The sequence below is a fragment of the Lissotriton helveticus genome, chromosome 1_1, assembly GCF_964261635.1.
Source record: "Lissotriton helveticus chromosome 1_1, aLisHel1.1, whole genome shotgun sequence".
NCBI lineage: Eukaryota > Metazoa > Chordata > Amphibia > Caudata > Salamandridae > Lissotriton > Lissotriton helveticus.
The window spans coordinates 1,694,886,747-1,694,899,868 of NC_136057.1; the positions used below are offsets into that span (position 1 = coordinate 1,694,886,747).

The following is a 13,122-nucleotide window of genomic DNA, read 5'->3' on the forward strand; positions in this document are numbered from 1 at the left end:
GTTTCAGGAATTTCTATTTGTATATAAAACAGAACACTGTTCAGTACAGCACTCCATCCTGCTGATGGAGGCCTGTACCAAGGAGTAAAATACATTGACAGGGACTGCCATGATGGCAGTTCCTGGCAATGATTTATAAATGATCACCAGCTTGGTAGTCATTTACAAGTCTGGCAGGTGGCCCACTCCACCAGGGCTACGGAGTAATTTACTTCGGCGCCCTGGCGGAACAACAGGCTGTCCGGTGAAATATAAATCAGGCCCACAGTTCCTTAGTCTAACTAGGGGAAGATCATCTTGTCTTAGATGTTTTCACTATGAATAGGGGAAAGTCATTAATGGCCTAATTAAATATATCAGTTGCATCATTGACATTAAGATTTTTATTAAAACAGGGGCGATTGGCCGCAAAGAAAACAGTGGGATCATCAAGATGTATGTTCTGCTAGTTCTGAGTCCAACCCATGACCCAACTACAGTATTGCACTGTGACTGATGAACAAATAGGCAGCAACACAAACCCATCAGTCACAAGACTCAAGTCCTGCCTCATTAACATGAAAGAAGGAGGATTCTTTTTTGACTCACTGAGAATGGTTGTGAATGTAAGGGTGGGGACCTGCGAAGGACAGCACACCTCCCTCCTTGAATTTGCATGTGCCTTTTTTATTCCAATTCCCCATGGGGCCAAAGGCTGATAAACTGCATTATGAATTGGAAGGAGTGGGATGGCCCTTTCATGCCCCCTTGAGCATTGGACTTGTAATGTGCTGCAAAATGCATTTTGTGAGCTGGAAAGACATTTCTGACTCGCAGAGTACCTTCTGTACATTTCAACTTAGTGTTTTGCAGTCCATAATTCTATGATTTTGCAAATCACAGGCCCAGCATCCGCAAAAGTGAGTAATAAAAAGTGATAGGAGTTGTAATAACTGATGAGACCAAACTTAAACTTTCTTGAATTGCAGAGGTGGGACAATGGAGGAATGTTTTGAAATCTTACCATGTGTTGTTGACATCACTTGCTTTGACTTACAGAACTTAAAGAGAGATGTGTGAGGTGGAAGATGAGCAGCACTGATAATTTGTGATACAGTGGTATAGTGGAGGCAGTGAAGGGTCACAGTGCATCAATTTGTTCCTTGTAATACTAAATGCATCTGGCCCCTGTATAGTTGCTTCAAGCATGCAGGAGTTGCTGCTGCCAGCCAGAATGTGTTACTTTTTGGATTATGCAAACTATCTATTTTGCTGAATTTCCAGCATCTGTGCACACCTCTGGCCCCTGTTGTGTTTGGTGGTGAGGTTAGTGAGGGGTTGTTCGGCATCCATATAGTGCTCTACTGAAAATGACCATTTGGTGGTTTCACTTGTTTGTTCAGGGATTGAAGCCCTATAGAGGGGCCATGTTATCTAAGGCAAATGCTACACCTTTTTCAATTCGGTCTAGAAACCTATAAGAAGTAATCAAATGGGAGAAGTAAAAACGCAGAAAGCACTACTGAACTACTAGCTGAGGGAATGGAAATTCAAATGACATAAACTGGCCTGAATGTCCTTGAGCCCACGGTTCTGGAAACATACAAACATGGTCTCTATATCACAGTCTTACTCTGGACGAGCAAGCAGAGAGTTCACTGACCATGGCAAAGAGAATCAGGGAATGATCAATCCAGGAGAGTGCCAGATATTCAGTGACTGTGTGTGTTGTTTCAATGACGAGCCAAGCCAAATGGAGGGAATCCTTACCCATAAGAAGCCTCTATGGGAAGATATAAAACACTGATACCCTAAAGCACAAAAGATTGGTTTCACCATTATACCAGGTGTTGAGCCAAGCTGTCTAATTCTAGTTGCAAAGTGCCATTCTGGTGATTCAGGAGCAGCAGACAAGGACAAAATTATGTGTGCCCTTCTTGTGCATTTCACCAAAATTTGTTAAAACAAGCTTACACTTTGGCTCTGTACCTTCATGTGGGTGACTGATGAACAAGTTACATACCTTTGGTAAAGCCTTATCTGGTAGAAACTCTTTCTAGCCGCAGATTCATAACCTTAGAATTATCCCCAGGCATCAGACTGGATCCGGAATTTTTGTGACAAGTACCCTTGTGCGCTGGTATGTGGTGTTGTTTGGCTCCACGTGGTGTCGTCGGTGTTGTCCACACCGGAAGTAATGAGTGCAGTCCCTATAAAGGCACCACCCCAACACACTGACGTCAGTTTCTTTTCACGACTTTCCATGCTAGGAGCACGGAGCCACAAAGAATAATAAAAACAGGTGTGAAAAACTAGGGACCTGAAAGGGGAAAGCCCTGTTCTTGGAAATCCGTTAGCAGAGAGGAGAGGATGGGTGGGTCGGTTAGGACTCTGCATCTAGAAGTAGTCTTTACCGGATAAGGCATTACCGAAGGTAAGTAACTTGTTCATCTGATAGAGCCTTCTAGTGGCAGATTCATTACCTTAGAATAGATACCAAGCAATACCACCTCATAGGTGGATCTACAAAACAATTTCAAACAAAAAAGTCCCGGTGGACTGAACAGGCAAGGTTCCTGTCCCGACAGACCTAACTGCCCAGGCAGTAGCATTTTGTGAACATGTGCAGTGAGGCCCACAATGCTGCCTGGTAGATGTCTAGGACCAAAACTCCGCATGCTAATGCAGTGGTTGCTGCCTTACCTATGGTGGAACGAGCACGCAAGCCCTCTGTGGGTTGCTTCTTGGCCAATGGGTAGCAGATTTTAATGCAGATCATGATCCACTGGGAGATGGTCCGCTTCTGCATGACCTTTCCCTCAATCACTCCAACATACCCCACGAAGAGTTAGTTGTACACCCAGAACTCTTGTGTGGTCAAGGTAGAACGACACACTCTTTTTGTTAGTCAAGTCACTCCTCTTCTTTGGAGGGATGTGTCGGAGTGTAAAAAGTAGGCAGGGTGATGGACTGGCATACATGAAAGTGAGTGACAATTTTTGGCAGAAAGGAAGCTCCAGGTCCTACAACAAGCTTGTCTGAGTGGATGTTCAAATATGGAGGCTTGGATGACAGAGCCTGAATCTCACTGACCCATCGGGCATATGTTATTGCCACAAGGAAGGTCATCTTGATGGGCAGGACCCTGAAGGAAGGAATGCCTTCAGTGCAAGACTGATCGCCCAAAGCTCCAGAAAGTTGATGTGGAGCCCAGACTCCGCCGGAGACCAAAGGCCTCTGAGCTCCGCCTTCCCCATGTGACTGCCCTACCGTAGAAGTGATGCATCTGTCACCACTGTGAACTCTAATTGGAGGAGGGAGAGGGACCTGCCATTGACCCAATCCTGGTTCATTAGCCACCACTGCAATTGGTGTGCAATGTCCTACGAGAAGTGGTCGCAATCGGAAAGAATCCCCTGATGCTGTGCCCACTGGAACTTCAGGTGAAGAAATCATAGCCTGGATATCCTGGACTCACTGCTCGGGAGGATAAGCTCGAAACTGCGCTGTGTCCAGAACCGCTCCAATGAAAAGGAGCTTCTGAGAGGGAATCAGGTGTGACCTCGGCACATTGATGGTGAACCCCAGCTAATGCAGGAGGTCGGCAGTAGTCTGGAGGTGGGAGACGACAGCCTCGGGCGAGTCCGCCTTCAACAGCCAGTCGTCGAGATAGGGAAAGACTGCAACTCCTGATTTGTGCAGATGAGCTGCGACCACCACCATCACCTTCATGAACACCTGAGGGGTGCAGGTAAGGCCGAAGGGAGCACAGTAAACTGAAAGTGTTCATGGCCTACCGTGAACCGTAGGTAACGCCCATGGGACGGCAGGACCGGGATATGAAAGAAAACGACCCTGCAAGTCCAAGGCTACCATCCAGTCTCCAGGGTCGAGGGCGGACAGGACCTGAGCCAGTGTCAACATTTTGAACTTCTCCTTCCAGGGGAAGCAGTTGACGCTCCTGAGATCCAAGATGGGAAGTAGGCCCTTGTCCTTCTTGGGCACGGGAAAGTTGTGGGAACAATAACCACAACCTACTTCTGGGACAGGAACTCGCTTGATGGCTCTCTTGGTCAAGAGAGACGTAACTTCCTGTTGGAGAAGGGCCAAGTGATTCTCCAACATGCGATAAAATTGAGGTGGCGTGGATGTAGTCTCGAAGGGGAGGGAGTAGCCCCTTCGGACTATCAGCAAAACCCACCTGTCCGACCTGATGTTGAGCCAGTGAGGGACGTGTTCGCAGATCCTGCCACTCACTGCGAATGGTGGCCCTGAAAGGTCAGACTGGGAGGGCTTGGAGGCTTCAGAGGGGGCGCTGGTGGATTTACCCACCCAGTGGCTCCCAGACCCATGACGATGGGTCCCACATCCCCCGCCACGCAGAGGCTGGACAGCTTGCACAGTCCTGTGGCTCTGGACAGTACGTGCCGAGGCACCCCTTCCGTAGCCACGAAAGGGGCGAAAAGCAGACTGCACTTGGCAAGAGGTAGAAGCGAGGCCCAAGGACCTGGCCGTAGCCCTGGAGTCCTTAAAGCGCTCAAGTGCGTTGTCTCCTTTGTCAGCAAACAAGCGACGGCCATCAAAGGGCATGTCCAAAAGCGTAGATTGGACATCACCCAAAACGCCAGTGGACCTCAGCCAGGCGTAGCGTCTCAGGGCTACTTAAGTTGGTATCATCCTGCCCAGCGAGTAAGCGGTGTCCAGCCCACAAAGTATGGTGAACTTTTCTGCGTCCCTCCCTCGGCAACTGCATGACAGAGCACGGCCCTGGCCTCCTCCAGACACTGTGGCAGACCCTGCACGACCATGTCCCACACAGAGTGGGAGTAACAGCCCAAGAGACATGCAGTGTTCACCGACTGTAGTCCTAAGCTGGAAGAAGAAAACATTACCAAGGTGGTCCAGTTTCTTGGATTCCCTATCAGGTGGTGTGGTAGGGAATGCACCCTTGGAAGTCGAGGCTTGGACCCCCAAGCTCTCAGGGGTGGGGTGTTGGGAGAGGAAAATGGGGTCGCCAGGGCCCGTCGGTGGCGTCGGGCAATCATCCTATCCACAGGAGCCCCTGGGTTGTGTTTGGACCAAATGCCCAAAAGGATGTCTGTGAGGGCCTCATTAAATGGCAGCAGGGGCCCCGAAGAGGCCGCTGCTGGTTGAAGCACCTCGGTCAGGCGGTTAGTCCTGACCGCCAGCATAGGAACCTCAAGGTTTAAGGCCTCAGCCATCCTATGCAACACCACTGCGTTTGATGCACCCTCCTCCTTAGCCACAGTAGGGGGAGATAGCATGCCAAGTTCTGGGGAGGTGTCCGGACCACTGGCCTCACCCAACTCCTCTCTCTAGTACGGTTCATCTAACTGGTCTTGCAGAGTTTCCACAGACCTCTCCCAGTCCGGCACGCTCTCCTCTGGAAGCCACTCAGGGTGAAAGGGAACATCAGGGGAGAACAGTGGTACAAAAGAACCGGTCGGGCCAGGTGCCGATGTCGGTCCTGACCTCGGTTGGCGCCGGTCCGGCTCCGTGTCCACATCAAAGGGGAGACTAGGGTCGATGTTGGCTGGGGACACAACCGGGGGCGGAGGTGTCGCCACTGGATTCTGCGCCATAGTGGGTGTCACGGGGTCGACTGGCACCAATCCGGATCCAGGCCTGGATCCCTGGAGGCCCTGTACGGCGCGAAGTGGATTGCCGGGCCTCAAAGTGCTTTCGGGACCGCTCCCGCAAAGGCAGTCGGAGCACGACTTCGGGTCGTGGTCGCGCTCCAAACACCAAAGGCACACGAGGTACGGGTCTGTAACCGACATCAATTTGCGACAGGAGTTGCAAGCCTTGAAGCCGGTTCGAGGACGGGACATCCCTACGTGCACCAGGAGTCGAACGACTCAAAAAGATGTCGACAAAAAGTCGCAAAAAGAGAGTCAAAAAGGGACTCAAGGTACCGCTCTCTCTGAATCTACGCTGGCTGGTGTGGAAAAAGAAAGAACTGACGTCAGCACGCAGGGGCAACATCCATGTAGATACCGCAACGTCATTCCGGTGATCACGACACTGACGAACGCGGAGTCGACCGACGCCACCGACCGATGTACAGGGATACTGCTGAAGAAAAATTCTCCAGATCCAGTCTGACGCTTGGGGGAAATTCTAAGGAGAGGAATCTATAACTAATAGTCTCTTTCAGATACATGTGTTTCCCACCTCCTCACTTACACGCTCTGCAGGATTTTGCAGTACGTCGCACGGTGGACACCCCCTCTTCCTAGGGGACAAACTGCCACAGGAGAGAGGCTCACCGGACAGAACTTGACTTACAGGTTGATTTATCGTTCCCCATTCCCAACCTGACACTCCTAGGCTCCTTTCCTCTATTTGCACTTCTCTTCTCTCTGCCCCCTTCCCTTGGGAGAGGGGGAGCAGCTGGGCACCTTCCCCTCCATCCGCCTTCGTTTTCTATGGGTATTTACGCTTGTATTTGGGGTTTTTGTTTCCTTTCCCTTCTCCTTCTTGGTTTGTAGGGAAATATTACGTTACTACACTATACAAGGGGATATTAAGGAGATAACATGTATCTGTTGTGCTACTCTTACAAGTGATTGTTCAAGTAGGTGCAAACCTGTGTGAGCATGCGTACCGCAAGTACTCTTTTGTTACACACTGCAGCATTTTGCACCATTATTGTATCTACAAAAAAGTAATAAACAGATTTGTGTAAAAAAACAATTCGCTATTTTTTAAATTGGTTTGGGGTTTTATCTGGTGTGTTTTCACTTTATTACTGTTTGTGTACTGCATAAATACTTCACACGTGCAGCACACACGGAAAATGCAAAATGCCATGGTTTGTTTATGTACAGGAAGGTGTCGCTTCCTGTACATAAACAAACCTTTAAAAAAAATCAATGTTGTCACTTTCATGTGTGCTAATTGCATTTTAGGATTGTTTATGTGCAGAAAGGGACACCTTCCTACACAAACAATCCTCCCCTGCACGCAGGCACCCGTTGGCGCTAACTTGCTAAACTGCAGGGCGGGCTCTGTAAACAGGAACGTTCCTGTTTACAGAGCCCGCCCTGCAGGGTCGGGGGCCTTTGATAAAATGGAGGATGTTTAAAACATTTGATGGAAAAGGCATGACCCGCTTTTACGACCCCCACAGCCAGAAGGACTTCTGGCTATTTGGTGAGTGGTGTCGAGAAAGGGAGATGAGAGAGGTGATGCCCTGCCTCTGGTAACTCTGCAATCCATATCAATTTACAGCGCGCAGCATAAGGAGGCACTTTGCATCATTAATGAATGTTAACAGTGTGCACCCCAAAAATGACATTACTTTATGTGACTTTGTAGAAACATGCTATTAAGTATAATGAAATTAAGCAAAATGTCACATTGTGAAAATATGCAAATATGGGGCATCCTCGGGCGTGTAGTGGACACTATGGGCCACATGACCACTGGGAGTATACAAAGCCACTCACCTGTGAACAAGGCTGTAAAAATGCTGAAACATGTAAGGAAGCAAAGAGTGGTTTAAATGCTGCAGCACAGACAAATAAAGGGCTCTGAATGTTCTTGCCTAATTTATATATAAGAGGGCCTGATAAGCAACAAGAAGAAGAGGAATAAAAAGGTAGGTGGGATAACACAGGTAGAGCAGCAGGTGTTTAAACATTTGTGTTAAAGCAAACAACATGAGTGAAGTAAAGGAAACGGGACAGGGAAGTGAAATGAAGTGATGAAAAGAAGGTGCATGGAGGCTGACAAGAGAAGAAGGGAATCTCAGAATTCTCCCTGCCCCAACAAGGATAAAACATGTAGAAGAACTGGGAGGAAATGTCGGAGAAAGTCAGGTGGGTCAAAGAGATCAGGGGAAGGATTAAATATGGTAATGGGAATTTGAGGAAGTTGACCCCACCTAATGAGCACAATACAGAGGATTGAGTAGAAACTGGATGAAACAAATCTGGGGGCAGATGTATCAAACGTTTTTTTTGTCGCAAACACTGCGATTCGCAAAATAGCAGCGTTTGCGACCAAAAAATCGGAAAATGCGATGTATCATTGAAATCGTATCGCAAACTTAAGGAATCGCAAATTTTGCGATTCCTTAATTTTGCGTGAGCATTTAAGGAATCGCAAATTGCGATTCCTTAAATGCTATGTATGAAGTATTCAGGTTTTGCGAATTTACACTAAGAAATGCACTTTTTGGCATTTGTAAAGGTGCCATGTGGCGCTCATTCATGCCCTTAGGGCATGTATGTGCGCCATATGCGCACACATGTAAATTTCAGGGGTGCAGCAGGGTGTCTTTATGACACCCTTGCACCATTTGAAATTATTCTCAATTTGCGATTAGCAAATTGCGAATCGCAAATTGAGAATAACTTCACATTCATTCCTATGGGCCTCCTGGCCCATAGAAATGAATGGTAAATTATTCCTTATTTGCGAATTCGCAATTTGCTATTCACAAATAAGGAATTTTAGGAAATCGCAAAAAAATTGCGATTTTGTAGATACATACCATTTTGCAATTCTCAAATAGCGATTCTCAAAAAATCGCTATTTCAGAATCGCAAATAGGTATTTTGATACATCTGCCCCTATATTACAAAATTCTTCCCTAAAATGGGCTTTTACCCGGCTTGACCTGTCACTCGTAGTGAAAAGTACAAGGAAGCCATTTGACAGATTGGGGGTTTTGAAATATGTATCACCAGGCTTCTTCTCCTCCAATTTCATATATAAGTCGCCAAAAAAGAAGCTAATGTTCTTGGTTTAACTTTTCTTCTCCTTGACTCATAATGAGTTTCTTAAATATTTGCCTCCATTTTTTACAGAACTGCACTTCCAAGTTGGCCAATATGGCACCTATTTCCACAGGGCTTTCCCTGATGTTAAAGTAACCTGTGAATTAGCAGATAGGGCAACAATCTGAACTCCTATTGATTTTGCTACTGTCATTCAGAAGATAGCCATGCCTACTAAGTTGCAGTTTGTTCAGCACATTCATATTTCTTTAAAAAACAAAATGGTGCATAATTTTCCTGAATTTGAGGACGCAGGGAGGGAAAACAGTAGACTATCCAAAGTAACTATTCCAACGTTGTTCTTTATAGGTTCACCAAATGTCCTTCCTATGGTATTAATCAGTTTGCTCAAACTTCATCCTCACCTCTTCAGATGCTCGAGAATGAACTTGAGGGTGTCGTGGTTCGGTCTAGGAAGACTTCTAACCTGCTGCTGAATAGCCTCCACTTTGTCAGAATACTCAGGAAGTTCTGGCAGAAGACAGGATACAAAAAAGGTGGTTGGGAAGGATCCATGTTGCTTCATCAAAACAGAAAACAATACACTGGACAACAGAAATCAACCAGACATTGGAACAATAGACAAAGAGCAAACATATGTACAGTATATAACTGAAATAAGTATAAGCATTACTGAAGGTTCAACTTAAATGCTGAAATTTTGCAATGTTAATTGTATTTATATAGCGCTTACTACCCCTGATGAGGTGTCAAACCACTTTTTCGGCAAGTAGCACAATACTCTGGAACCCAAAAAGGATTAGTGATGAATTAGTATAGGGAAATATTAAATTAATTTGGTTGGTGGACAAGTTAGTCTGTTATTTGTATTGAAAAATGATAGTGGAGGGGTAGAAGAGGGAAGAGTTTACATTACATAGCGCTTTCTAACCCTAGTGAGATGTTGAAGTGCTTTTGGCAGATAGCAATCTACTCCGGAACCCAAAAAGGATTAGTGGGGAATTAGTATAGGGAAATACGAAATTAAGTTGAGCGGTGTTCATGTTATTTGGATTGAAAAAGCACAGTGGAGGGGTAGAAGAGGGAAGAGTTTGCTTTTGTATTTATATAGCGCTTGCTACCCCAGATATGGTGTCAAAGCCCTTTTCAGCAGGTAGCACACAGCTCTGGAACCCAAACAGGATTAGTGGGAAATTAGTATAGGGAAATATGAATTTAATTTGAGTGGTGGACATGTTAGTCTGTTATTTGGATTGAAAAGGATAGAAGAGGGAAGGATTTTGAATGGGTTGTTTGAGCTCATAGCAGTAGGAGGAGGTTTGGGATAAGTAAAGAGGAGGTTGAGGGGGAAGTTAGAGGGAAGGATTTAGAAAGGCTTGTTTGGGAGATCTGAATAGTAAAAGAGGTATGAGATGATGCAAGGAGGGGTAGAGGAGGTAAGAGTCTAGAAAGGGTTATTTTGTGGATCGTAGTAGTTGAATGGGATTTAGGATGAGTGAGAGAGTGAAGGTGGAGGATATATTGAGAGAGGTATAGGGTGAAAAATATGGTAGTGCATTGATGAAAGTTGTAGATTGAGGTTAGAGATGAGTCAGAGTGGAGGTAGGGGATATATTGCAAGAGGTATAGGGTGAGATATAGGGTAGTGCATTGGAGATGCTGAAATAGAAGCAAAGTAATAAATATTAAGATACACAAGTCCATGGAAGGTATATATACATAAAGAAGGTAATATATGTGGATTTAAATTGTAATTAATAAACTCAGACTTTCAAGTGTTGCTGTATTTAAAGTTGATTTTTTGTTTTGTTTATGTAATTCAATAGTGAATCAAGTGTAGATAAATAGGTATGATATGATAAAATATGTATTTATTCATGCAGTCATCTATATATATATGTTAAACATAGAATAATATAACCATAAGTATTATGTGCATTTGTTAAGCAGAACTAATGAATATCTCTATATTTAAAAACATATTTTTATACATCCTTTATACAAACCAATACACACATGTAGGTACACATCTATAGTCCAAATAAATGCTTATATAAAGAGGGATCTGCTGTATATTTATGTTGAGTACGGTGGTTATGTGGGGAAGAGCCAACTATTGAGTAGTCTTTTGAAGATAAGGTAGTCATCCATCTTATGTTTGGTGGTAAAGAGTTTCATATACTTTGGTGCTTGAATAGAGAAGGATGTGCCATCTACGTTTTTTTATTGTATGGTGGGATTTTGAGGCGAGATGCCAATCTAGAGTGGAGGTTCCTTTGTTGAATGTATTTTGTGTAAGTCTCCATTCTATATCATAGTCATTGAAGCCAAAGAGAAAGAAGTGTCCAAGAACCCTTGCAATAATTTTTTATGTTATTGTAATACTTTATGAAAAAATCAATTAAAAAGATTTTGAGTAAAAATGATTAGAGTCTCATGCTCTACTCTTGTCTTGAGGCTCTTCGTCGCGGCGGACATTCCGCTGCGGTGCTGAAAAAAATGACGTGTTTGGACGGTCCCCGGCCGTCCTCCGTACACACGCCCACTGTGACGTCAGACAGCCGGGTGCCATCCGACGCATCGAAGAGGTTAAGGAGTTTTATAAACATTCCACAGTATCCCATCTGTTTCCTTTGAACACCGACAAAATATGCATAATTGGAGGCTTGATCATGATCACCAATACCACCCTCCTATTATCCAGCTATGTGTGCACTTTCTTGCATGCACTATTCAATTTCTAACTCTCCTTGGCAGAAAGAGCCTCTGAATGAATTGGAGAAGAAAACTTCTTTGCACACACTGAAAATACCAGTGAATCAGTAGGGGCTCTATTGAATGAGATTAGAGGCCCTAGGGACACCCCCAAACTCATCCACAATGATCTACAAAGGGATCTGGTAGGAAAGTGCCCTTTTTTGCATGTACCCCCACTTTTTGCCTGACACCTGATGCAACCTGACTTGATGTGCCCTGGGTCCCTGCCAATCAGGTTCCCAGGTCCTGTATTCTTTCCCGACACTGTACCTTTGTATACACAATTGGCACATCCCTGCCACAGGTAAGCCCCTTGTAAAAGGTACCATGGGTACCAAGGGCACTGTGACCAGGGAAGACTTTTAAGAGCTGCAGCACCTAATGTGCCACCCTTAGAGGCCCCGCCCTGCACCTTAACACACACCCACTGCCACTGCAGGTTGTGCGTTTTGGTGCATAGAAAAGCGAAGAGTCGACATGGCACACATCCCTGTGTGCCATGCCTTCAATCCACTGCCTGAGGCCTAGGTAAATCACCCCTCTAGCTTGGTGCACTATCCGTAAGGTAAGGGTACAGAGGCATGAGCCCTGGACCCCTTCAGCGTTGAAGTCCATTCTAAGACATTATAAATTTAGTAAAGCCATAAAGAGTATATGGTCTGAGAGTTGGTCATTACAAACTCCACAGCTCCATAATGGCTTTACTAAAAACTGGGAAGTTTGGTAGCAAACGTCTCAGCACATTAAAGTCACACTGATGTCAGTATTTGAATTTGAATTTAAAAAATGTATACAGCGCTCGTTTACCAGGCGGTTTCATGGCGCTAATAGCGGACGGTGGGCGGCGGTGACAAGAGGGGTCTATGTCAGATGGGCTTGCGTGAAGAGGAAGGTTTTAAGGTTCTTCCGGAACAGGAGGTAGGAAGGAGAAGTGCGCAGGGTGACAGGGAGGGAGTTCCAGAAGGTAGGAGCCAAGACAGCAAAACTGGATCCACCCGCTTTCTGTTTTTTAAAGCGGGGAATAGCAAGAAAAGCCGAATAAGTGGAGCGGAGTTCTCTGCCGGGAAGATAGGGCTTAATGGCCGAGCAGATGAACTCAGGGGCAGTGCCTGATCTGGCTTGATAGGTGAGGCAGCCGAGCTTGAAAAGGGCGCGGTCTTTTATTGGAAGCCAGTGCAGGGTTTTGAGCAGTGGGGTAGCCCGATGGTATTTAGGCTGGCCATAGATCAGGCGAGCCGCCTGGTTCTGTACCAGTTGCAGGCGGTGGATTGCATAGGCCGGGGCCCCATTATAGACTATGTTACCATAGTCTATACGGGACAGAACCATGGCCAGCACGATGATTTTTAGAGCAGGGGTAGAAAAGAAACGGGAAACTTTCCTAATAATTCTAAGGGAAAAAAAACAAGAGGAAACTACGGAACTAACCTGTGAATGGACAGTGAGTTGGGAGTTAAGGTAGATCCCCAGGGTTTTCACCTTGGGCACAGGGAGTGGGGGGACACCAAGGGAAGGGGCCAGAAGGAGGGGGACCATGGGCTGCAACCACCTCCAGTCAAGACCAGCTCGGTCTTGTCTGGGTTAAGCTTGAGGTGGTTGCAGTTCATCCAATCGTGAA

The 13,122-nt window shown here is 45.9% G+C and overlaps 1 protein-coding gene across 3 annotated transcripts in view; it reads right to left on the bottom strand.

The window, feature by feature from the left end:
* The window catches only part of ARHGAP9 (Rho GTPase activating protein 9), a 744,735-nt gene that overhangs the window by 105,451 nt on the left and 626,162 nt on the right, over positions 1 to 13,122 (bottom strand). For all 3 annotated transcript variants that reach the window (XM_078688987.1, XM_078688988.1, XM_078688989.1), the window contains one exon: positions 9,152 to 9,257. In XM_078688987.1, coding sequence (XP_078545113.1) covers positions 9,152 to 9,257 — 106 coding nt within the window. The remainder of the gene's footprint in view (positions 1 to 9,151; positions 9,258 to 13,122) is intronic.